General features: G+C 41.7%; 1 protein-coding gene across 2 annotated transcripts in view; it reads right to left on the minus strand.

Moving 5' to 3' along the window:
• prkcea (protein kinase C, epsilon a) overlaps positions 1–24,924 on the minus strand; it is a 75,122-nt gene that overhangs the window by 22,086 nt on the left and 28,112 nt on the right. The window contains exons 3-10 of one of the 2 annotated variants that reach the window (XM_066663432.1): positions 12,452–12,617; positions 11,794–11,828; positions 10,923–11,011; positions 9,340–9,469; positions 9,059–9,201; positions 8,679–8,778; positions 7,925–8,127; positions 7,638–7,811 (exon numbers count right to left, since the gene is read on the minus strand). In XM_066663432.1, the coding sequence (XP_066519529.1) occupies positions 7,638–7,811; positions 7,925–8,127; positions 8,679–8,778; positions 9,059–9,201; positions 9,340–9,469; positions 10,923–11,011; positions 11,794–11,828; positions 12,452–12,617 (1,040 nt within the window). Of the gene's footprint in view, positions 1–7,637; positions 7,812–7,924; positions 8,128–8,678; positions 8,779–9,034; positions 9,202–9,339; positions 9,470–10,922; positions 11,012–11,793; positions 11,829–12,451; positions 12,618–24,924 lie in introns of both variants that reach the window. The other variant, XM_066663431.1, reaches the window with a different exon arrangement.

Consider the following 24,924-nt stretch of genomic DNA (forward strand, 5'->3'; position numbering starts at 1 on the left):
ATGTAATGTCTATTTTCCCTATGAATCCCTGTTTCAAGTCCTTTGGAATTTTAGAATGAAGCAGTCAAATAAAAAGGTCAACTCGAAAGCGGAAGTCAGCAAAGCTCCAGAATCCAAAGCTGCAGCATGTATGGAAATTCAATTACCATCATCTATAACCACACAGGAGAAATGATGACACAGTTAAATTCTTAAAAACGGAGAAAAGGCTTTACAACTGAAATGACAATGACATTTTCTCAGCTGTGTTTTTAATGTCAAATCGTTCTGACACTGCTGAAATTTTGTAAAAATGGTATGAAAGCTGAGCGGCACTTCAGTGCCTAAAACAGATCATTAGTCCACAAAGGTCTGCTATTGATTTATTTCAGATAAGCCCACTGTTCTTTTCTGCAGCTTGAGTTCCGGACTCGATGTGAAGCAACACCTCCTTTTCTCTTCCGGACGCTAGTCACTAGTCACTGGTTTCATGGTTTAAACATCCACCAGTATCAGTCACTAACCCCTCTGACTTGCTCTCAACTTTCCACTGAATCTGTGTGTTCAAATCTAAATTTCATACATATTTCTATACATATGTTCACACTCAAGTACAAAGATCCAAAATGAAATTTAAACCAAAATTTGAAAATATGCTGGAAAAAAAAAACAATTACAGTACATTTCTCACTAAAAGTTGCATTAACTTTACATTTAGTCTGCCTAGTAACAGTACAATAAGAATGGCGCAGTGTGATTTCACAGTAACCAAGACCACAGACACACTGTGAAATAAATGTAACCAGCTCACAGTAATACACTGTTCATCTCTGTGTTTCAACCACCACAGCTTTTCACTCTGAGCGTACAGCAGGTTACAGCTATATCACAGCATGGTTGTAGTCCCGTTTACTGTGTAAATATAGCTTCAGCAACAACAACAAAAATCTACTAGTTCATTGACTATCTCTCTTATAAAATTGGAAAGAATATGCTTTACAACAGATCACCACATAGTTTACTGATACATCTTCCTGCAGCATACAGGAACCCAAGTGATGTGGTTTCATTTAGATTGTTGCTGCTATAGAGCCATGTACAAAATGCTGAGCTTAGTGGGTTTGATGATTGTGTTTGGTTGATGTCTATGCATTGTCAGAAATAAAGGTACTGTACAAGTACATTGTTGTTAACCAAATGTACAAACAATGTAAATGTACCCTCAAAGGCACAACAGGCGTCTTAAGGACAGGTTGTGCTCCCTAAAGATACACTATTGAACTGCTGTTGCTTCTTGACCATCGGACTGTCCGGCAGAGAGTGACTGCTGTACCTGAAGCTATCAGACTACTGAATCATGCTCACATTATTTGCTTGGACACTAGGATTATTTTTTGGAGACTTATGGGTACTTAAAGTTTGTCTTTATTTGTTGTCAAAAGTTTTATTAAGACTGTGTGCTCAGGGTGAATTGCCTCTCAGGGAAAAATAAAGTAGATTCATTCATTCATTCATTGTCTGTAACCCTTTATCCAGTTCAGGTGGGTCTGGAACCTACCCAGAATCACTGGGCACAAGGTTTGTTTGTTTGTAAGTTGGGCGGCACAGTGGTGCAGCAGTTAGTGTCACAGTCACACAGCTCCAGGGACCTGGAGGTTGTGGGTTCGATTCCCGCTCCGGGTGACTGTCTGCGAGGAGTTGGTGTGTTCTCCCCGTGTCCGCGTGGGTTTCCTCCGGGTGCTCCAGTTTCCTCCCACAGACCAAAAACACACGTTGGTAGGTGGATTGGCGACTCAAAAATTGTCGGTAGGTGTGAGTGAATGTGTGTGCGTGATGCCCTGTGAAGGACTGATGCCCCCTCCAGGGTGTATTCCTGAATTCTGAATTGGATAAGCAGTTACAGATAATAGATGGATGGATGTTAGAAAGTTTGTTTACATAATAATAGAACTAGTTTATATTCAACATCTACATTTATGTATAAAACCAATGCAACATAAAAACCATAAAAACATACCATTATAATATAAATCGTGACTGGCCTAGCTGCATCCTTCCTTTGAGCCACTCAGTGTTCATATAACTAGCATCTACTGAACATATAAGAGATATGACACGTCTGCAAATTACATTCAATTCAATAAATATGTTTTTGCTTTCAATGCGTTATACTTCCACCTTTTACCATGAAGGAAGATAAATAAGGAACCAGAACTGATCATTCAGTGACATTACTGGAGCCCAAAGAATGTAAAGGAAGCGTGAAAGAGAACACAAAATGAGAACTTTGTGACACAGAGGGAAAAGCTGACTCTGCTTGTGCCACAGTTGCTGAGTGATCAGTGTCACTTGTAATGTCAATTATTAATCTATGTGTGTGTGTGTGTGGGAGAGAGAGAGAGAGAGAGAGAGAGAGAGAGAGAGAGAGAGAGAGGAAGCAGGCAGAGAGACAAGGAATACCAGGAAAGTGTACCTCTGCAAGCCACCAAGTGTGTATCAGTGGTCAGCAGTGTGGGCAGATGCCCTCAGAACATGCTCTCTAATCAGAACACAATGAAAATACTGATCCAACCAAACACAGAGATAAATTAAATCCAGGCAGACATTGAGACACTGTGACTCCTCAGTGTGACCACTTTCACTGTATTATCCGCCCTATATCTAGACCAGTGGCCCCATAACCTTTGATTTGGGAGGACCAAAGTGTAATGTATCTTTTGGGCCAAGGGCCAAAAAGCCCAAGAAATGTATTTAAATTTAGTTTTAAAATGCAAAGCACTAATTTGTTTCTTACTGCTTATAGAACACAAATGTGAAAAGAAATGAAGTATTGAAAATATTGTGTTTGGCTATTATTCTTGCAGGTTTCTTCCACGTTTTAAGCAACTCTGATCTATGAAACATCATGTAGTCTAATACATAAAGAATTAATAGAGGTTTTATTTCCAAATGGCACCAAACAGTAGATATTCTAATATTCTAAATGGCACACAAATCCTCAAACACATATTTCTACTGGAGCCCTTTACAAATATCATACAAATGGATATACAGATAAACCAACTCAATCAATCAATCAACCAAATCAATTTGAGCACTAATGAAGGTAAACTGGACTACCACGACAAACAAGACTTCATATACTACACATAGAATTGTCCACATTAAATTATCTGCCAATACTTTCCTTGATGGCTAGTTTATTAGGTGCCCTAATATAGTATCTATTCTCATTATCCATTTTATCAAGTCTACTGACTTATATACACTGGGCAAAGGTCAGAGAGCAATCACCATTGATGTAAATCCCTGCTAAAATAGCCATTAATTAAAAGTCATTCATATTTTAGCATCAGAACGAAAAGAAGAAACCAGATCCTTGTTGTATTTCAGTATTCAGTGGGTGTTTAGTGGTTTCCCATGATCTAATACCTTTCATCAATCTCTAAAACGACACAATTCTGGAAATGTTCATCTTTTTTGTCTAAATTCATTCAGTAACAGCTGCTTGCCAGTTGCACATCTTAGACAACGGCTGGACAATGTATATAAGGCTTAGACAATGTATATAAGGCTGGACAATTTGGGTAAAGTATCTTTTTGTGATATTTCTGACCGATGTTGTGATTGCAGGCCTGTATTTTAACCCACAAGCTTCTGACTGGTCAGATTTGTCATGGAGTAACTTAAAAGATGGTGCAAACAGCTAAGTATTAATATTTTATTTTTTTACTTTTTCCTGTAAGGCTACAACGTTGGGGAAAATTAGGCTTTGTTCCAATAGAGATGACATATTAAAAACATGATTTACAGTCCCTACCATATCAAACAGCATTTTGTTCTATAAATGGCATGAGTACTTAATGAAACATCGGTATTAGATGTTAAAATAAATATTAAATATTAAATTTGATAAGTACAGTACCAGTCTGTACCAGTTTGGACACATCTTCTCATTAGTCATTGGTGGAATAGGGCTATACGCAGAATAGAACTGTGGACCAGCCCCTACCTCTGCACAACCCAAGTTATGGTCTCAAACACATTAAGACGTTGAGCAGTTCTACAAATCATCTCTTGACGAGGCCACAGCTGTTCACTGAAAACCATTCCAGGTGACGACCTCATGAAGTTGGTTTAGAGAACGACCAAGAGTGTGCAAAGCTGTCAGCAAAGCAAAAGGTGGTAACTTTGAAGAGTCTAAAGTATAAATCATATTCTGGTTTGTTTAACACTTTTTTGTTAACTACATAATTCTATATGTTTCTTCATAGTTTCCATATTCATTTAAAATGTAGCAAAAAATAAATAAATTTGTCCAAAATTTTGGGCTGGTACTGTACATTCACAATATGTGGCAAATGGCCCAAAACAAAGAAACCCTCTCTGAGTGGGTGTGTTCAAACATTTGACTGATATATACACAAATTAATACGTATACAGTAGCCATATTTCACATTTGTACATGCATTTCTTTCTATATTTCTCCCTGCCGTATTAAAGCAGACCCTGCATTCTCTACAGTGCCTTTTAGACTTTTTCACTTGACTTAGAACATTTTCATTCCAGATCTTATCCCCTCAACTCAAATCAGCAGCTCTCTCTTTTTATTCTGTTCTTCTCCTCTCTCTCTGTCTGTCTCCCTCTGTCTCTTTCTCTCTCTCTCTGTCTGCTACTTTTCTTCCACTCTTCCTCTCTCTTTTCTCTCTCTGCTCAGACATGTCTGTCTATGGTCTGGACAGGCCCCTCAGATCCCGTTGTGTAACGTTATTTACATTTCTGCACTGTAATTACGGACGATAAGAGCATGGCTGTGATCCCAGTGCTGATTAAGAACAGAGGCAGAGGTTCAGCCGGAGTGCATACACCCGCCTTCCCCAAATCAATTCATCTCTCCATTTTCCCTTCCTTTCTCTTTTCCTCTTTCCTTAATTCAGCTCCCTCTTCAGACCTTTCTTCTACTGTGCACTTGTGTCACTGCTCAGCTTCCTGACGGACTCTAGAACGTGTATAAGACTATAGGCCGGGTTTTTTTTACTGCTTTACAGGAATCATTCAAAATTTTGTTCCATTAACATGAAAATGATTTGTCTTTACATTGCTCCAACATTTCAGTAGGAATAAGCATTTTTACATTAGGTAAAACAGGTAATGATTACTCCTTTTAAGTTAACAAACACATGCAAAGTCAATTGAACTTTATGATAAACCTAACTTAGAACTGTCTCCCCATTTACACATTCCTCTGTCCATTGCTTGCTGTTTCATTTCAAATTAATGTGAAAAATCAATTTACATGAATTTCCACTGACCACAGATGCAGTAAGTCAGCCATGGTGTTTAAAATCCAAATTTAGATTCTTTAGTTGGCAGCTAGCGCTAACAGGCTAACAAACACTGGAAATATATACTCACCCAAACAGGCTTCATATCTACATACTAAAATATTAATATATATATTTCAAAATGCTTTAAGCTAGGTACATTTCATTCATTTATTATCTGTAAGCGCTTATCCAGTTCAGGGTCGCAGTGGGGCCAGAGCCTACCTGGAATCATTGGGCGCAAGGCAGGAATACACCCTGGAGGGGGCGCCAGTCCTTTACAGGGCAACACACACATTCACTCACACTTTTGAGTCGCCAATCCACCTCCCAACGTGTGTTTTTGGACTGTGGGAGAAAACCAGAGCACCCGGAGGAAACCCACGCGGACACGGAGAGAACACACCACACTCCTCACAGACAGTCACCCAGAGCGGGAATCGAACCCACAACCTCCAGGTCCCTGGAGCTGTGTGACTGCGACACTACCTTCTGCACCACTGTGCCGCCCGGTAGGTACATTTATTAAAATAAATAATACTTTTTGCACAGATTGACCTTAGTGACACATTTAAGCTAATACTGGAACTACAATACCATCTGCATAGCTAACCACATAACTAACTACTTTCTACGCCTTCCACAAAGACTGGAATGCAGGGGCATATTGTTGTCTTGCATGGATTAATACTGATAAACGATGAAGTTCCATTCATTTTCTATTTCACTAAGTCATATCGTGTACTAAAATACATCAATTACTTCATTCTGGCTTAATTAAGACCTGAATGCAGACTGAGCAGGTTGAAATAATTTTGTGGAAGTGTATTGACAGATGACAAACATGTTAGACTCATAGCTCAAGCTAAATGTGCTCTCTCGACATATCTTGGCTGATACATTGCATTGGATTTAATTAATTTCTTTAATTTTAATTTTTTTACTGCATGGCAGGCTAGGGTTCAGTTCCTTGCACAGACAGGAACACTGGACTTAACCAGGGTCCTTGGGCCAGGGTTTTTTTTACAGTATTTTAACATACAGCACTTTATTTAAAAAAAACCTCACTCAAGATAAGAGCGTCAGCCAAATGCCATAGATGAAAATGTACTCTAATGTTTTCAGGGTGTGCAGTTTAACACTGTTTACAGAACAGAATTTAACTGTATGTTATCTGGTGTGTGACTAACATTAGCTTAATACAACATGCGCATGAATCAGCTTATTTTCGGCTTTACACATAGACTGACCATACGCTATCACCTAAGTGACTCCTTCTAAACTTCAAACACAAACTGCCTTCCAATCGGAACTCTTTTTCACAAGTGTATAATGTTGCTGAGAGACAGTATCACCCCTAAACCACTTTCTGCAAACCCTGCTGACAGTCAAAGGTTAAAAGTCTCCTCTCTTTTGAATGTGTCTACATTAACCTCCATTGCACTCTTTCGGTCTCAGAGCTCTCTAATGTCATGCAACAGTATGCCACCTGCTGGACAAACACTTAGGCAAGAAACCATTTTTAAGTTTCAGGCAAATGACAACAAGTGAAAAATATGGGTACAGAATGTAAAGTAAATTTACAGCCCAGATAATTTCTATATACTATAACTATATAAACACGTAATTAAATTGTAATGTAATTATTGGACCTTAGCGCAAAGTAAAAAGCGAGTTCCAAAGGTTAATGAAAATGTTGGTACTAAATATTTTGTTGTAATCCAGTCATAGTCTTGCTGTGTTTGACTGAATGTTTAAAGTCTTGGTTGTGGTTTAGTTTTGTTTTGATGCTTTTCCACTGCACGAGTCCGGCTCAACACAACTGCATGTTTGCATGTTGTTTTAGTTTTTTGGACTAAACACCACTCCACGCCCCAGTTCTCAGATCAGTTTTACTTGTTGCACGTTCAGCTTTCACTGGAAAGTGTCAGTGGCCAACAGCCCAAGGAGCATAAACCTCTTTAAAACACCTCGAGGTAAAGTTATAAGCTGCTGTTGTGAGTCCGATAAATGTAAATGTGAAAGCTGCTGAGATTTATGCTGAATTTGAACCAGCTCTGCATTTCCTGGTGATAGACATATCTCTCTGGCCAGTCAGCGTTCTGCAGGGTTTCCCTATCACCATTTTAGAACCTACTCTGCACGGTTAGAACCTGGAGTGAGCTGAGACGGAAAACGTACCCAGTTCCAGGGACCAGATTTGGCCAGTGGAAAAGCAAAAGAGCCGTGCTGAGTTGAGTAGAGTCATGTAGGTTCCATGCAGTGGAAAAGCATCATTTGATCACATTTTGGCTGTGTTTGTGGTTTGGGTATTTCTAGGAATTAATGTTGTACCTTGGTCTGAAAGCAGCAGAAGAGCTGGGTCAAGTAGGGGTGTTTTCTGGCCAAGGCCAGGATGCGTTTCTCAGTCAAAGTGCAGTCTACATCATCATCCTGAAGAATTACATCTTTTTTCAGCACCTTTACGGCGTATACCTCATCTGTGCCTTTCAGTTCTGCCAGCATTACCTACAGAGGAGAGAGGAGTGGGGCAATCACTTATCAATTCAGTCATCATGCAATCTGCAGTGGTATTCTTTTAATGTTGTATTCAGGAGTTGTAAGGGTTCCGGTCTCTCCACCTTGCCGAAGCTGCCTTTGCCCAGCACTTTGATGAAGGAGAAGTCAGTCAGGTTCATCCTCTTTGACTGGATGCTTTTCACATCTCCATTCTCTCGGCCCTCACTCCCGGTGCCTTGGAGCCCACCGCCCACGGAAGATGAGGAAGACTTGTGCTCCTGTCCAAATGACAAAGCTTTACGAATGCTTTCAAGCTCTGATAACTCTGCAGTGGAGAGAGAGAGAGAGAGAGAGAGAGACAGAGAAAAAAAACGAGAGCAATAGACTTGTAATTTATTGTCTTTGTACAACACACACACACTAACGATTAGGGTCAATGAAAACACAAACACACACACACACACACACCTGGAGCGGAGCAGTGGGCAGCCACTCTCAGCACCCAGGGAGAATTTCGGGGTTAGGTGCCCTGTTCAGGGGGCACCTTAGCCGTTGATTGTGAGAAGAGACAGTGCCACGGCTGCCCCTTGCTTTTCAAAATCCTCTGAAGCTACATTCTTTTATACAGTTATCATTTTGTAGATAAAAGCTTTTATTACTTTCTAAAATAATATTATTCACGGGTTCCTCAGTAAAGGCAGTGTTTCTTAGAACCATGAACTGTGTAAATACCTTCATGTTCTTTGCTTGATTTAATGTTTTTTTCTTTGGAAAACCTGCAGTAAATTGTTCAGGAAAAGTCCAGTTCCATACAGCTCCCCTTTTGTTAGGAGTGGAAGACAATAATTATTAGCTTTTATTTATTTGTTTTTTTACCCTGGTCACATGGTGATGTAGGGGCTGATTTGCAGCGGTCAGATTCTTCGGTTGTGGCAGTGTCCGATACGGTCGGCTGGGCATCCTGGCCTGGAGTCAGCTGCAGAGAGAAAAATACATGAAACATCCCCTTCTCCGCCTGTTTTAATCCCACTGCACTTTACTGGGATTATCATCGTTCGCTAATCTATCACCAACCCTCTCTAGTCAATCATCATCATCATCATCATCATCATCATAATAATCATTACTAATGCTCATTGATTTCTAATCATCTTTAGTAAAGCAGGCCATAGACATACAGGATATTCATTCTCTTTCATTTCATTCGAATGGTTTTTAACAGCTCAACCCACCCCAGGCCCAGGAGTGTTATTTGCCTTTTTCCTGCGTTGGGTGCTGTTGGAGATTTTGTCTGGCGTCACTCCAAGGTCCGACAGAACTTTAGCAATTCCTCGAGCATCCACGCCACAGTTTGGAGCGACATTGGTCTCACAGCGCCGGTGAACATTCATTTTACAAACTGAACTCATACAGACAGGTGAAGAAAGAGAGAGACATGTAGGTAAACATTCTGGTCATACTTCTCCAACAGCTGTGTCAGCATTCCATCAATTCTATGGTTTTCATGAATCAAACTACATTTCCCATAATGCCTCACCTTTGCACTGCAGCCCCTGCCGCATCAGCCCCCATAATAAAGAGCCGCAGTGGTCACAGAAGGTTGGTACTTTATAGTTGTGAATACTGAACTTGTGAGGCATGTTTACACTGAAGCGCTGAGAGCCAACCTGTGGACAAAAACTACATTATCCATGATGCTACTCATTTGAATGGACAGACACCAATAGTGTAAATCAGAGCTCTAAAATGTATGACTACTGAGTTCAAACCAAAAGAATTAGTTATTCCATACATGATATCTCTTCCTCGCAAAAAAAAAAAGCCTGAAGAGCCCACAAATACACACAAAGGATACCAGCTCTTATGTATGCTGTTCCCTTCAAAACAAGACCAAATTTGAGTCAATCCACTCGTTAATAAACCTCATGTTTGTGTAAAGATTACTTGGGCTTGGGCTCTCAGCTTTAACGACACTTCAATCAAATCTGTAGACCAATCAGGGCAATGCTCAACCAAGAAGGCGGGGAAGCCTAAACTTACAGGCACGCACCGTGAGAGACGACACAGACAGTTTTATATGGCAACAGCAATCAAAACAATAAATAAGTTTTCAAAGCTTAGATCCCGTTCACTGCCTGCTATTTCCTTACTGAGACCATTTAAATACAGGAGGGGTGTGACGGAGGCAGCCAATGGGGGGAAAGCTCCCTCCTTCCAACGCTTAAGGCCTTAAAGGGAACTGTGTTAGAAACAAGACTAAATATCAGAATAAATCGAGAATATTTATAAAGGAAGGTCACGTAAAATGTTGCCATTAAGCTTAGATAATCATTTTTTTCTTCAGTAAAATTAATAATTTTCCTTATGGAGAGGTTGGGGTCTTAGAATATTTCAAAAAAAGATTTCAAAGAAGATTCAAAATTAAATTTAGAAAATGTTTTGTTGTTTTGACCACTAAAGATTCATTTCAATATCTTTAAAAATTCTGAAGGCTTTTCAGGAACATTACTACATAAAATTGCCTCTAGTTTTTTCACTGACTCAAGATTTGAGATTTGAGTATGTAATTTCAGAAGGAAAATGGAAAAAATACCTGAAGTGTTAATAGAAAGAAAATAATCGTGATAAAATTGAGATTGTGATCCTGAAAAAAAAAAAATCGTGATAATGTATTTTTGTCATATCGACCACCCCTAATTAAAGGCACTGTATATGACTCTGGAAATGGCTGTTGATATTTGAACTCAGCAGCAAAACAAACACACCCCTGCCTTCAGTGCTCCCTCAGAAGCTCCACACACACAAATTCATGCATGCGCCTTGCCAAGGTAACAACGCTGGGCTTTCAGCCCATACACAGTCACCTGTTCCTCCCCTTTCCCTGCCCAGTGCATGAGCATGAACACTCCCTGTTGCTAATAGGCTGGAAAAGTGTTGAGTAAATTGGTCTGAATCACTTTGTTTTTTCCCATTTACCAGGCCAGGGCTGAGTGTGAGCACCAGACTTTCCGATGCGCAAACAGACCAAAGAGCTAGTGAACCATGTGGAAACATTCACTGAATTTTACAAAAATAATACTTGACTGTAACCAGTGCCTTTAAATCAGAGTGACCACTCACCTCCTCTGGAGTGTCATCCTGCTTTTTTAAGCCAGGACATTTTGTGATGATGAGCTCATGGCATCGTTTATGAACCACACAGGTACACACTGCCAGGAGAGCAAACCACAGAAACAATTAAAACAACACCAAATATTAAAATCTAATAAGTGATTATATTAGATCCACTCTGAGGACTTAGAAAATCTAACTTTCCATAACAGACATTTCAGACAGAAGTGAAAACTGATCATTTCTGCATTCACATACAGTAATTTGCAAAAGTCAGAGGCCACACTTCTAGTTATTCCTGAGGAGATTGGATTGACCCTAATTCTCCTTCATACAGAAAAAGCAGGAGTTTCCTCAGAACAGAAGAATGGAATTATTCATCATCTAGTTCAGTGTCGCAGTAGGTCGGGAGCATTCCCAGAATCACTTGGCACAAGGCAGGAACACACCCTGGAGAGGGTGCCAGTACACTGCAGAGCACCACACACTCACACAGCCACTATCACATTCACACCTGTGAACAATTTCACACAGCCAATCCACCTGCCAGACTGTATTTATGGGCAGAGGGAGGAAACTGGAGCACCCAGAGCAAACTCATGCAGAAACACTTAAAACCCACAAAACTCCTCACTGACAGTGAGGACCCCAGGACCCTGACACTGTGCGGCAGTAACATTACCTTTCGCAGAACCGTGTTGCCCCTGTATTCAGCACATTTGTCCCTAGCCTGTAAAGTGGACAGTTTTCATAGGACTGCTGTTGTGACTAGAAATTAAATACATTAAATGTGGTCTCTGACTTTCGCACAGCGATGTGAAAATAGATATATCTGGATACAGAAGGCTAATCAAATATGTAGAAGAGAGTGGTGCCAAACCTTGACATTGGTATCCCTGCTTTCCTAACACACCCCTGCAAAGATGACACAGAAAACATGTGTTAGACAAAGCAGATCTCACGCTCTGTCAGCTTGTGTACACGTCTGAATTTTCCATGCTATAGAAACACAGCCAAGATTCTGCTCGTCCTCTGCTGACCAGCAGAGGGGGCCTTCAGCACAGAAAAACCCCCCATGTGATCGCCACGCTTACTGAGGGGAAAAATAGACAACATTGTCTGGTGTCACACAGGCATACTGTTTACCAGTTATGCAAATTGACTCACTGTACAGCCTTGAGACCTAAAAAAAGAAACAAATAATAGACTGTAAGTGAGGTCAACATGTCAGCTGTCTGTCAGGGCCATTAGAGTGTGCTACTGTCCACTAGAGAATAGCTGTAATGCAAATGGACTATGTCAGACTATATAAGAAGAGAAAGAAATGAAAAGAGGGAAGGAGATGGAGGTAGGGAGAGTGAGAAAAAGGTAATAAAAGACAGGGAGACCCAGAGAGAGCGAGAGAGAAAAAAGGAAAGAGCAGGAGTGATTGAGAAAGGGATAGAATTAGAGAAAGAGGTATTAAAGGTAGAGAAAGGGAAAGAGAGAGAGGAGGGAAAAGAGGAGAGAGCAAAGACAAAGATAGAGAAGGGTCTTACCAGATGAAGTCTCTACAGTGGGAACAATAAGTGGGCTGTCTCAGGTAAGTGGCCATGAACTTGTGTCCATTAACCTGATGGACTCGCCTCCGAACAGCCCCCTGGCGCTTCCGGGGCCGCACACGCTCCCGGAAAACTCGCTCTTCATTTTCACTGGATGTAGTAGCTGTTAATGAGAGACAAATAAAAGTATAGTTCACAATAGTTACAGAATACACAAACCACCAAGTTTTAACCCTTTAAAGCCAACCTGAAATCTAAACGTTCCCTTTATACTCTTTCAGTTCATCTTCACAAAACCGCATTGTTTCCCTGTCACTTTTAATCAACATAATGGACTTCTGCACTCCCTGAAAACATCTTCTGAGCTTGTGATGTGTCACCATGCACCAGTGGGTTTGAAAAAAATAACAACCGTTTAGAAACATTCACATCCACGTCCCATATCCCCCCCCCTCCCACCACCAACAAATAACTGAATTAAAATGCTCCTCTTACTCAGAAATCCCTCCTCCTGATATTGCGTCTCACCTGGCAGTATGCCACGACCCAGTGCACAATGTGTTATGACATTCATTCACACTGTTATTATGAGTTAATGAATAATGACTGCCATAAAATAATGTGTAGGTAATATCGCTGTATACGAGGGTGAGGATTTGAAACAAAGGAACAAATACAGGCTCTGTTTAAGAGGATAGAACGGCCAGCAAAAATAATACAGAAATAAATGAGTTTAACTGAGTCGTGCCCATTTCACATTCACCTGTCCACACCAAAGTACTCTACTCTATAAAGACCATTCTGTTGGCTCTGAGAATATACATTAGTGACTGTTAGTGCAAATATAAAAAACAAAACACAAGACACACACATGCACGAGAGAGAGAGAGAGAGAGGCAGAGAGAGAAAGCGAAAGAGAACGCAAGCTGTACGCTGGACAGGGAACATGCTCACTTTGCACTGAGCCAAGTCAGGCCTCTTTAAAACAGAGAGGTACTCAAGCCTCCGTCCTCAGGTCAACTCAGCCAGCAGAGAAAAGGAACAAACACATCTTTCATTCCTCTGCTCTTCTCCTCTGTGTGGCCCTCCCAGAGCTGCACATGGTCTGAGTGTGTGTTTGTGTGTGTGTGTGTGTCTGTGTGGATCATGAGAGGGACCTGAGGCCCAGACCACCTGACCTACCATGTGCCCTGTGCAGTCATGCGCATTAACTCAGGTCAAGTCATACAGCCTGAGGGCCATCACAATGCAGCGCCGCACTGACCTGCACGAGCCGTCAACTGGCAGCAAACCCAGTCCTGCTCAGAGGAGAAGCAGAAAAGAGTTCCATTTTCCCTTTCATCTGCTTTCTATCACCTGTCTTCTCCTCCTCTCAGTGCATATCTCTGGGTGTGTATTGAGGAAGGCTGATTAAAATGAATTAAAATACGCCACTTGTTACAGCACCACATATCACAAACAGGACAGGTTTCTGTTTTGATGCAATGACTGCTAAGTTATTGTGACCACAATTATTTGCATTTGTTGGATCATGTGATCAGCTTCTGTCTTCACAACAGACTCCATAGTATTCATCGGGAACCTGTAAGATCAGTCAGGGTAATAAAAGCACGCAGTAACCAACTGCAACAAAAATAATGCATTGCGTTAACTTGAGTCTAATGTGCAATAAACTGGTGACGCCTATTATACACAGCAAATTCACCAGTGTTCAGTGTCAACAATGTTGACAAGTATACATTTTTACACTAATGATGTTGATTTAACACATTTGCTGTGTGCATATACAGGGGTTGGACACTGAACCTGAAAAACCTGTCATTTTACACAACAATAATTTATTAGTATGGTGTAGGGCCTCCTTTTGCGGCCGATACAGCGTCAATTCGTCTTGGGAATGACATATACAAGTCCTGCACAGTGGTCAGAGGGGGTTTAAGCCATTCTTCTTGCAGGATAGTGGCCAGGTCACTACGTGATGCTGGTGGAGGAAAACGTTTCCTGACTCGCTCCTCCAAAACACCCCAAAGTGGCTCAATAATATTTAGATCTGGTGACTGTGCAGGCCATGGGAGATGTTCAACTTCACTTTCATGTTCATCAAACCAATCTTTCACCAGTCTTGCTGTGTGTATTGGTGCATTGTCGTCCTGATACACAGCACCACCTTCAGGACACAATGTTTGAACCATTGGATGCACATGGTCTTACTGGTGCAATGTGCAATTAATGAAGATTGGCCACCAGGCTGCTCCAATTTAGCTATGAAACCTCCCACACTACAATGACAGGTGTTTCAGTTTCATTGTCCAACCCCTGTATATCTTTTAATTAAATTACTTTAAAGGTGTTTTTACACATAAAACATGTCTGAACCCAGGTTTCTGTTTTGTTACGTTGTATACATTTGTTCTGACAAGTTTTGGTTTGTAAGTATTGCAATTTAGCGAGTGGACTAAAGGACTTTCCTGTTGCCTGTCGTAATCACCTACATGAGCTGTGTCTCCCCACACTCGAAACAAAGTGTTTGTAGAGGGGCACGAACAGATTCATGTCTACAATTTACTATTTACTACTACTACGTATGTGTGGCTACAATATTGTAAAACACATACATTGCTTACTGTTGCAAGGCTTACTTATTTAGCAGCTCCTTATTCACATTTTCCATTCCACTTTAGTGGCTGAACTTGTGGCGCTGGATAATTAATGCTGTGTTCCTAAACACACCCAATGACACTTTACCTACTACTGAGTGCCCTTCTAATAATGATGTCGTATGGTTTATATGCTACAAAGTTGGCACTTTGGTATAAAGCAGAAGTAAAGCAGTGGGAATCAGACTTTTTCTAGATTCTAATTTTATTTGTGTTTACTACAGTAACACCACATAAAAATGGAGACAGTCACATCTACCTCTGTCTTTTATATTACTTCAGCTTCCTTTGATTGGTCAGAAAGTCTGAACCATCCCAAAAAGTGCTTACACACTGCACACAGACCAGACCTTGGCTCAGTTTGAACAATTATATTTTGTTCCTTTGGTCAGGACCATGGTCCAAGGCAACGTTCACACATGCAACTCTGGTTTGGACAAAACTGAAAAGTCTGGACCAAACTAGGAATGTATGAAAGCACCCGAAGAGGCACGCATTGTATAGAGACATTCAGCTGAGCACACACAGCTTGTATAATTTCCACAGTAAAGCATGAAACAAAATGATACACACTGGATCAGCCACACGGGTTTGAGGTCACCATGCCAAATGCCAAATGCCAAATGCCAAGTGACAGCTAGAGGGACACCAAGTCGCCAGGCAATGGGGTGTGGAGCAGTGTAGGAGAAACACCAAAGCCTTTGGTATTAGTTGGGAGTGGTGTCTGATTCAGAGCTAATGGTTCAGCATCGATAACTGACTCCACTCATGCTCTTTTTGCTGAAGACCATCAAATCCTCACAGATCTGTTCCAACATTTATTTAAAACTTGATCATATTACAGCAGTAAGTGAACATAGCATAAGAAGCCTTGCCCAAGAACGTTTACTGATGTAGCACAGGGTGAAGTGAACTTAAGTGTGTTATGTGGAGGGCAGTGGTGTTATCCACTATGCTACACTCTATCAACCAACCTGCAGTGAGTGCATAGATGACAAATGGCATACATTAGTAAACAGTGTAACTATATGGATGGAATGTATTTTATTGGTGGAAATTACGTAAACATTTGAGTGAATTCAAAGCATTTATTTGATTCTGTGTAGTGAGCTCATTTGCATATTGAAGCTGCGGGCAATATCAGATATGATCAATTAACCAATGATACCATGTATAGCAGTAGTATAGAAGAGGTACAGAGCAGAGGAGAATACACACTTTACTGTGATTACATTACCATTACACAGCTTCCAGAAGCCACACTGTGTGTGTGTGTGTGTGTATGGTCTGTTTCACGTCAGCAACCTTTTCTGAACACATCTTCTCTCTGTCTGTGCCGTGTCAGCAATATTCTGGAACACACTTGCTGTTTGTGTGTGTGTGAGCGTGTGTGTACTGGGTTGTGTGTGTGTGTGTGTGTTGTGTGATATTTTGCAGTGAGGACAGCTGCTGAGGAGCAGAGCAGCTAAAAGGGCCATTAGTGGGATAGATGTGCTTACATAACACTGCTTTACCCATCTGCTTAGAGAGCAGGCTTAAGCACAGCCTAAGAACTCAGCTCTATGAGCCACAAACACTCAAACAATACTATACACACTATAAACAACACTATATACCAGCCCACCAAGCAGCATGTACACGCAATGTTCAGATATATACAGAATGCATAGTGAGACCAGAAAACGCAGTTGCTGAAATGAAGACTCTTGAGTACCGTTTTTTGCAGATGTGTAAACACCCCTTGTCTGGGTAAAATAAAGAATTTCAAATGAGCTTGTGAACAGGTTCATGTTCCCTGATGAAGCTACAGGATTTATTTGAGTTCTAAGTTATAAGACTTCTTTATAACATTCATTCATTCATTCTCTTTCTGAAACCGCTTATCCAGTTCAGGGTCGCAGTGCGTCCAGAGCCTACTTGGAATCATTGGGCGCAAGGCAGGAATACACCCTGGAGGGGGCGCCAGTCCTTCACAGGGCAACACAGACACACACATTTGAGTCGCCAGTCCACCTACCAACATGTGTTTTTGGACTGTGGGAGGAAACTGACGGACACAGGGAGAACACACCACACTCCTCACAGACAGTCACCCGGAGCAGGAATCGAACCCACAACCTCCAGGTCCCTGGAGCTGTGTGACTGCGACACTACCTGCTGCACCACCATGTCGCCCTGTTCATAATACCACTAAGTTAAATGTTATTATGTCATTGGTCCTATTATCACGGTACAGAGCTGCAAAAAGGAAACCTTAACTCATCATGTTTTGCATTGTGTGCAAACCAATCAAAGGTTTTTGATTAATCATGGTATATTCATTCATTCATTCATTCATTCACTCCTATTTTTACAGATTCTCTGAAACTAATTCACTTTGCTTAGGGCTGCAGTGGGTCCTACTCTGAACCATTGGGGGCAAGGCATAAACAAACCATGGGACAGGGTGCCAGTCAATGGGAGTCATGTAATTCTACAAAAGTGAATTATTTTGTTGAGAATAGTGCAGGCCGATTTTTAATCATGTCACTTGATTTACCATCCTCCTTTCAAGAGATTTGTTTTAGATTCTAGTTTTATTTGTGTTTACTACAGTAACACCACATAAAAATGGAGACAGTTACATCTACCTCTGTCTTTTATATTACTTCAACTTCCTTTGATTGGTCAGAAAGTCTGAACCATCCCAAAAAGTGCTTTCACACTGCACACAGACCAGACCTTAGCTCAGTTTGATCCGGACAGAGACCTCCTCTTATGGTCAGATTATATTTTGTTCCTTTGGTCAGGACCATGGTCCAAGGCACTCTTTGCTGAAGACCATCAAATCCTCACAGAACTGTTCCAACATTTATTTAAAACTTGATCATATTACAGCAGTAAGTGAACGTAGCATAAGAAGCCTTGCCCAAGGACATTTACTGATGTAGCACAAGGTGAAGTGAACTTAAGTCTGTTATGTGAAGAGCAGTGGTGTTATCCACTATGCTACACTCTATTAGTCTATTCATTATAACACATACACACAATGTAGAAAAATAATAACCGAATATTAAGTTGTGTTTTTATCTGAGCAATAACAATAATGCATTATGGGATGTATTTAAAAATATATATATAAACAACGTGATCGTGATAGTAGTCATTTACTGGCCCATCCTTGCACCATTGTCCTTAAACCTCTCTCTCACTCGCTCTCTGTCATCCTTTCATGTTTTCTCCATCTCTCACATCTCTTGTTCATTCTATTCAGTACACAATTTCTCTCTCTCTCTCATGTGGAGTGGAGGATGTGGTCTGCAGGAGGCTGATCTGATGAGAGGGCAGCCGAGTGGAGCAGAGAGCTGACCGCCTACGGTCAGACAGACAGAGAAGCACAGGGCTCGCACGCCCACACCAGCACCACTCCAGCCCCAGACACGGCACACACACGAGCAGCACAAGCACCCTCCAACTAGGCACACACTCATTAAAACAGCATTAATCAGAGAGAGAGACAGAGAGAGAGAGAGAGAGAGTGAGAGATTTCACACATTCGTCAGAGAACGCAGCACTTTCAACTAGGGGAGCAGACACAAGTATACACACACACACACACACACGGTGTGAACCATATCCATCAGCAGTCTGTGAAGAAGAACACTAGGAAAGCAAATGGCTCAATGGCAATTAGACAGTAGATTACATTTACCACTAGAGCCTGGTACAATCATGGGGTGGATGATATAACAAAAATATAACATTCTGATGCTTGATATATGATATTTATCATAATATTCCGCATTTCTTTGTAAAGTAGTGGGAGCAGATAATGTGCACCCTTAACACACCCTTACTGTAACAATTCAAAGAACTACAATAGTTGTCCGCTGTCACACAGCTCCAGGGACCTGGAGGTTGTGGGTTTGATTCCCGCTCCGGGTGACTGTCTGTGAGGAGTTGGTGTGTTCTCTCTGTGTCCGCGTGGGTTTCCTCCGGGTGCTCCGGTTTCCTCCCACAGTCCAAAAACACATGTTGGTAGGTGGATTGGTGACTCAAAAGTGTCTGTAGGTGTGTGTGTGTGTGTCTGTGTTGCCCTGTGAAGGACTGGCGTCCCCTCCAGTATTCCCGCCTTAGGCCCAATGATTCCAGGGAGGCTCTGGACCCACTGCGACCCTGAATTGGATAAGCAGTTACAGATAATGAATGAATGAATGAACAATAGTTGTCAAAATAAAATTGACAAAATAAAAGAGACCAATATGATGGAAAACCAAGCTGTCCTCACATTTTTGGGATAAAACACTGTGAAGTAGTAAGCGAAAACTTCGAAAGATTACGCACACCATTTCTGCCATTAATGGTTTCAAGTGGTCGCATTTGTACTGGAATAACGAGTTTCCTCACCAGCAGGCAGCACATAAACACCCTCCCGTGTCGGGCGATTAAGTCGGGTTCATCAAAATCAACCGAAACTGTTGTGTGGCCCAAAGTACTGTCATCAAGGCAGAGCACAGAAGCAAACATAACATCAAAGGAAAATAATCAGATTAACTGTACAACTATAATACCTAGCAAGAATAGGTATTGTTTCAGTCTTAGTATTAATGTCTGGACTAGATCCAACTCATCAGCTCGCCTTTCACCAAATCAGCGATGAACATTCCACTTTTTCACCTTTTCTGTTATGAAGGACTAGATGTTAGGAAATAGTTGTGATTATTTAACTGTACTCAGCCACAAGAGCAGTGAGGAGAGAGGCTGAATGATCAGCTCTGGATTATAAAAACCAGTCCAACAAACGGGGTCGCCAAGAAATGTTTGGACATCAAGTGCATTTAAGAATGAAAAGTGAGAGCTTAATCCTAATAGAGACAAAGATAGAACGAGTAAAGAAAGAAAGACGAGAGAAAGAAAGTACGAGTCAGGAATGGTTATAGAGGTGGAGAGGAGGGAGTGAAGACAAAACAGCTTTATTCCTTAGTGGATTTCTTCAATCTGTTGGCTGGGTCACAGGAGAGTTTGGAGCTTTCACTCGCTTGCTGTTTCTCTTGCTCACACTTTCTCTCTCTCAAGCACACTCACACACACACCCAAGACAAGCTGGAGGTGGAGAGAATAAATACAGTGACATGATGGAGGTGCTATGGCGTGTGGAGCTGAGATGTTATCTAACTAGCCATCTGGCAAATGACTCTGATTCTCTTTATCCAGATCAGAGTGGAATATGAGCACTCTGCTGAATGTACACACAGGAGGAGTGCATTAGAAGTGCACTGTACTGCTATACACACTCCAGCACTACACACTCCAGCAGGACCTTGAGATGCAGTAAACATGCTAGGAACTCAAACGTTTATGCTTTTATACTCTTTTACATGCATGTCTCTCGTCCTTCTTTCCCTCTCCCTATCCCTCTCTCTCTTCACTCTCCAGACCTTGCTCTTTCTCTGTCCCTCGAAACCTGTGAGCTCACAGCCTCGTTTCCATGACGACCCCCGCAATCCAAATGATCTGAGCGCCTGGGCTGCCCTGCTGAACAAATACAGGTAGAGACTATAAAAGGGCTTTGCAGCAGTCCCCCGAAACACACTCACAGCAATCGATCGCTCCACTAAGTATAGCAAAAGAAGAGAGGGAAAAAGAGGGGAGAAGACGGCTGAGGCACGGCTGGAGAAAAGCACGCAGACGGGGAGGAAAAGAGAAAGGCTGGAGGATGAGAGGAAAGGCCGGAGGTTTAGGCGCATTGCAGCCGCCAAGTCAGGAACTCGTGGAGAGAGAGAAAGAGAAAGAGAGAGAGAGAGAATGAGTGAGGGGCGAATGTGAGAGAGAAATATAAATGGGGGGGGGGGGGGGGGGTGGTAGTGAGCTTGAGAGAGAAAGAAAGAGCTGGACTGCAGGACTAAAAGAAAGAGAAAGAGTGGCTAAAAATAGTCCTCTCCCTCCAACGCCACCTCTCTTTCCCTCGCTCACAGCCGCGGCCACGCATATATTTGCATGGAAAGTGGAGAGGGGCTCACTGAGCAGGGAACACATGAACCCTGGGAGAAAGTTCAGGTGAGGTAGCGAGAAATAGAGGGCGGGAAGTGCCCAGATTTACAGCCAATGAGGAATGAGAGGACAGAAGCTGTGAGGACACCCCTGGGCATCTCACCATTTACAAATGTGTTGTTACATACTGTGGAGACCACAAAGGTCCATTTTGCAGCTCTGTAGTTCCAGACAATAGTCCATCAGGTTTGTTGTATTGTTGCTGTTCAAAGTAAATCATGTATCTCCATCTTTGTCGATTTAAGTTCACTACAGCTGTCGTTTACACAGCTCCTTCTACTATAAAGTAATCATCATCATGGGTTCTACAGCAGCAAATATGCACTGTGTTAAACTTCCATTATTTCATTTTTACCTTTGGTACTCTGTCAGAAAACTGTCACAGTGCTGATACTCTCAAGAGTACATTTCTGTACCTTGAGTTATGGAGCAGACTTGTACCTTACTCTATTATAATTGTAGATTTTAAAATTGTGTTGTTTTCATACAAGGGCAGCACAGTGGTGCAGCAGGTAGTGTCGCAGTCACACAGCTCCAGGGACGCTCCGGATGACTGTCTGTGAGGAGTTGGTGTGTTCTCCCTGGGTCTGAGTGGGTTTCCTCCGGGTGACTGTCTGTGAGGAGTTGGTGTGTTCTCCCTGTGTCCGCGTGGGTTTCCTCCGGGTGACTGTCTGTGAGGAGTTGGTGTGTTCTCCCTGTGTCTGCGTGGGTTTCTTCCGGGTGACTGTCTGTGAGGAGCACATTCTCTCCCTGTTAAAATGATCTAAACACTAAGGTATTTTTAGGAAACTGGGCACAACAAATTAAACATTCACACAGGGAGGTAAGTGAACGCAGGGGTCATATGATTTCTTGATCCTGTGATTGATTTCTTTTTTATTATACATGACAAAAAGAAACAATGAAGTTTAACACTCGACTTTACGGTTTCGAATTTAGCCTCTAACTGTCAGAAAACTGAACCGATAAAAGTTTCACAAACTCAGTGTAGTGTAAGTCTGCAGTCTGACTCTGCTGACTGTCTGATTTGAATATTAGCGCGCGCACACACACGCTTTTACCTCAAAGTAAGTGTGTGTGCACGTGCTATAATCCACAGCTCAGTCTCACCTGCTATTTTTAGACAGTAAACCCTGGTCAGCAGACTGACTGCTTCCAACACAAATGTTTCCACTCATGCACATATGCAAACAGCAATACATAGACAGAGAGACAGACAGACAGACAGACAGACAGTCAGTCAGTCAGCCAGACACAGACCAACACAGACTAACACATACAAATGAATCTTATTCAGCACTGCACACGCTGATGTGCTCACTCTAGTTGGAATAAGTTAATAACTTTAATCCTGCTCGACACACTGTTCAGAAGCAGGTGAGTCATTTATGTGATGAGCTGAGCTCTATAAATAGAGACGGGTAAAGACAGACACTGTTGTGTGTCTCATTCTGCTCTTCAGAGGTGTGTGCCAAACACAGCACATGGGATACATTCATGTGGGACAGCTGGGTCTTGGCCCTTTCCTGATGACCCTTCTTTGTGGGTGTCAGGGTGTACTATGTGTATGGAGCTCTCAGACACACACACCTAAGTTTAGAACTGACTTATCTATATTATTCTATAATAATAATAGTCATAATAGATGTAGCTTTTACCGCATTCCAGTGTTACAGATGAGAACCACACCTTCATTTGAAGTTAAAGTTAACTATGTCTTAGAATACTACAGAAAGTGTGTGTGTGTGATTTAACAGGATTTTGATGAAATAAGCTTGAGGTGCATGCATGTTCAATGGCTGAACAATGCACTCCACTGCTAGCACTCCAACATAGCAAAAACATGTATATTATTTGAAGGATCACATGAATATTTACAGACATATCCTGCCATTACTTCCAAGGTGATATAAATTGTTCCATGACATAAGGGATAATGCACTGGAATGAGAAGCCTCAAAGAATATTGACAGATATCTTCCACTAAAATCAAGAGCAATATGAGAGTGAGAGAGAGAGAGAGAGAGAGAGAGAGAGAGAGAGAGAGAGAGAGAGAGAGAAAGGGAGAGAGAAAGGGAGAGAGAGGGAGAGAGAAAGAGGGAGAGAGAGAAAGGGAGAGAGAGGGAGAGAGAAAGAGGGAGAGAGAGAGAGGGAGAGAAAGAGGGAGAGAGAGAGAGAGGGAGAGAAAGAGAGGGAGTGAAAGAGGGAGAGAGAGAGGGAGAGAGAGTGGGAGAGAGAGAGAGAAAGAGAGAGAGAGGGAGAGAGAAAGAGAGAGAGAGAAAGAGAGGGAGTGAAAGAGGGAGAGAGAGAGGGAGAGAGAGGGAGAGAGAGAGAGAGAGAAAGAGAGAGAGAGAGAGAGAGAGAGAAGGAGAGAGAGAGAGAGAGAGGGAGAGAGAGGGAGAGAGAGAGAGAGACTTAGCTTGTGTCTGTTGGACATAATGTTGAGGCACACGTGCAACAGCCCTTAGTTTCAGCTCATTCAGAGTAAATGCAAAGGCCTTAAACATTTAGAAATTTAAAGATTTGCTTTTTTCAAGCATCCTCCTTCATACAAATTCACAGCACTGTCAGCAGACTTCTGAATCAGGATTAAATTTGTGTTTCTTAACCTTCAACACCGTGCAGCAAGACAGGTCCAGGCAGGTGGGATTGTGGGTAATTGTGCAGGGATTGTGGGGAGCTGCAGTGTCTGAGCTGTTCAGAAGCGTGTGGCTTGAGGCATCACTGAAAATAGCTTAACTCCCCCTCGCAACGTATGAGAGTTTCTCCTATTTGCGTGCATGCGTGTGTGTGTGTGTGTGTGTATGTATGTGTCAATGATTGGGTCTGTCTGTGAAATCAGAAAAAAGAATGGCTATTCCTTTCCTCTCCTCTCTCTGCTTAGATAACTCAACCACCTCCTGTTGCCATGGCAGCAGAGGTCAGTGGTCATGACCCAGCTGGGATTAGCATGGGTAAGAGAAACAGAATGTCTGAAAGCCTGTTGGGCAAATGCACTTTCTTTCAAATTTACTGGGCTTTCCCAAACATACTGACCTGAAGTATTTCACCTGAGAGCTCGCTCATACTTATGACCGGTCACTGTTACATGTTAATCCACATCTAGATAAATCCCATTATTAGTAAGTAATTAGAGAGTTGGCGTCTGCAGCAGACAGCAATACGCAGATGCCCCTGGAGAGAAGTTTATATTGTGTCATTAATCCATAGATAATGTATGGAATGAGTTTGTATTGGATTTGGATTCCACTGATAAAGAAGTATTCAAGTTGGATACTTGGAAATTCCAAATTTTACGATTTGTGTATTGCATACATATGAAGTCCTATTAATTGGGAAACTAAAAAAAGGGTGAAGGGTAAATCTGCCTTTACTAGTTAATTTGATATGGATGATGTATCAGTTGAAATAATCTATCCATTCTCCACCCACAAAGGCATTGTTTTGTAGCAACTGCTGCTGGGTTGGACAAGCAGATAGAAGAAAAACAAAAGATTAATTAATTTCTTACCATATTTATATTGTATGTGAAAGGTCAGCATGATGGACCTTATGTTGCCAGGCCAGTCACAATCACAAAATATTAGATGATGAATGTCATTAAAACAACTTGTAACTGACATATTTGTCCTCTGTAAGAAGCTCTTAAAGCATAATCCTAAAGTGAACATGCTAGCTAGTTAGCTGCCTTGCTTCCTAGCTGTTGGTACTTCGTAGCTGCCAACCAACACTGAAAAATTATGGTGATCAAGTAATTATGTAATAATTGAGACAGGTCTAGCT

Source organism: Hoplias malabaricus, chromosome 3, assembly GCF_029633855.1.
Source record: "Hoplias malabaricus isolate fHopMal1 chromosome 3, fHopMal1.hap1, whole genome shotgun sequence".
Taxonomy (NCBI): Eukaryota; Metazoa; Chordata; class Actinopteri; order Characiformes; family Erythrinidae; genus Hoplias; species Hoplias malabaricus.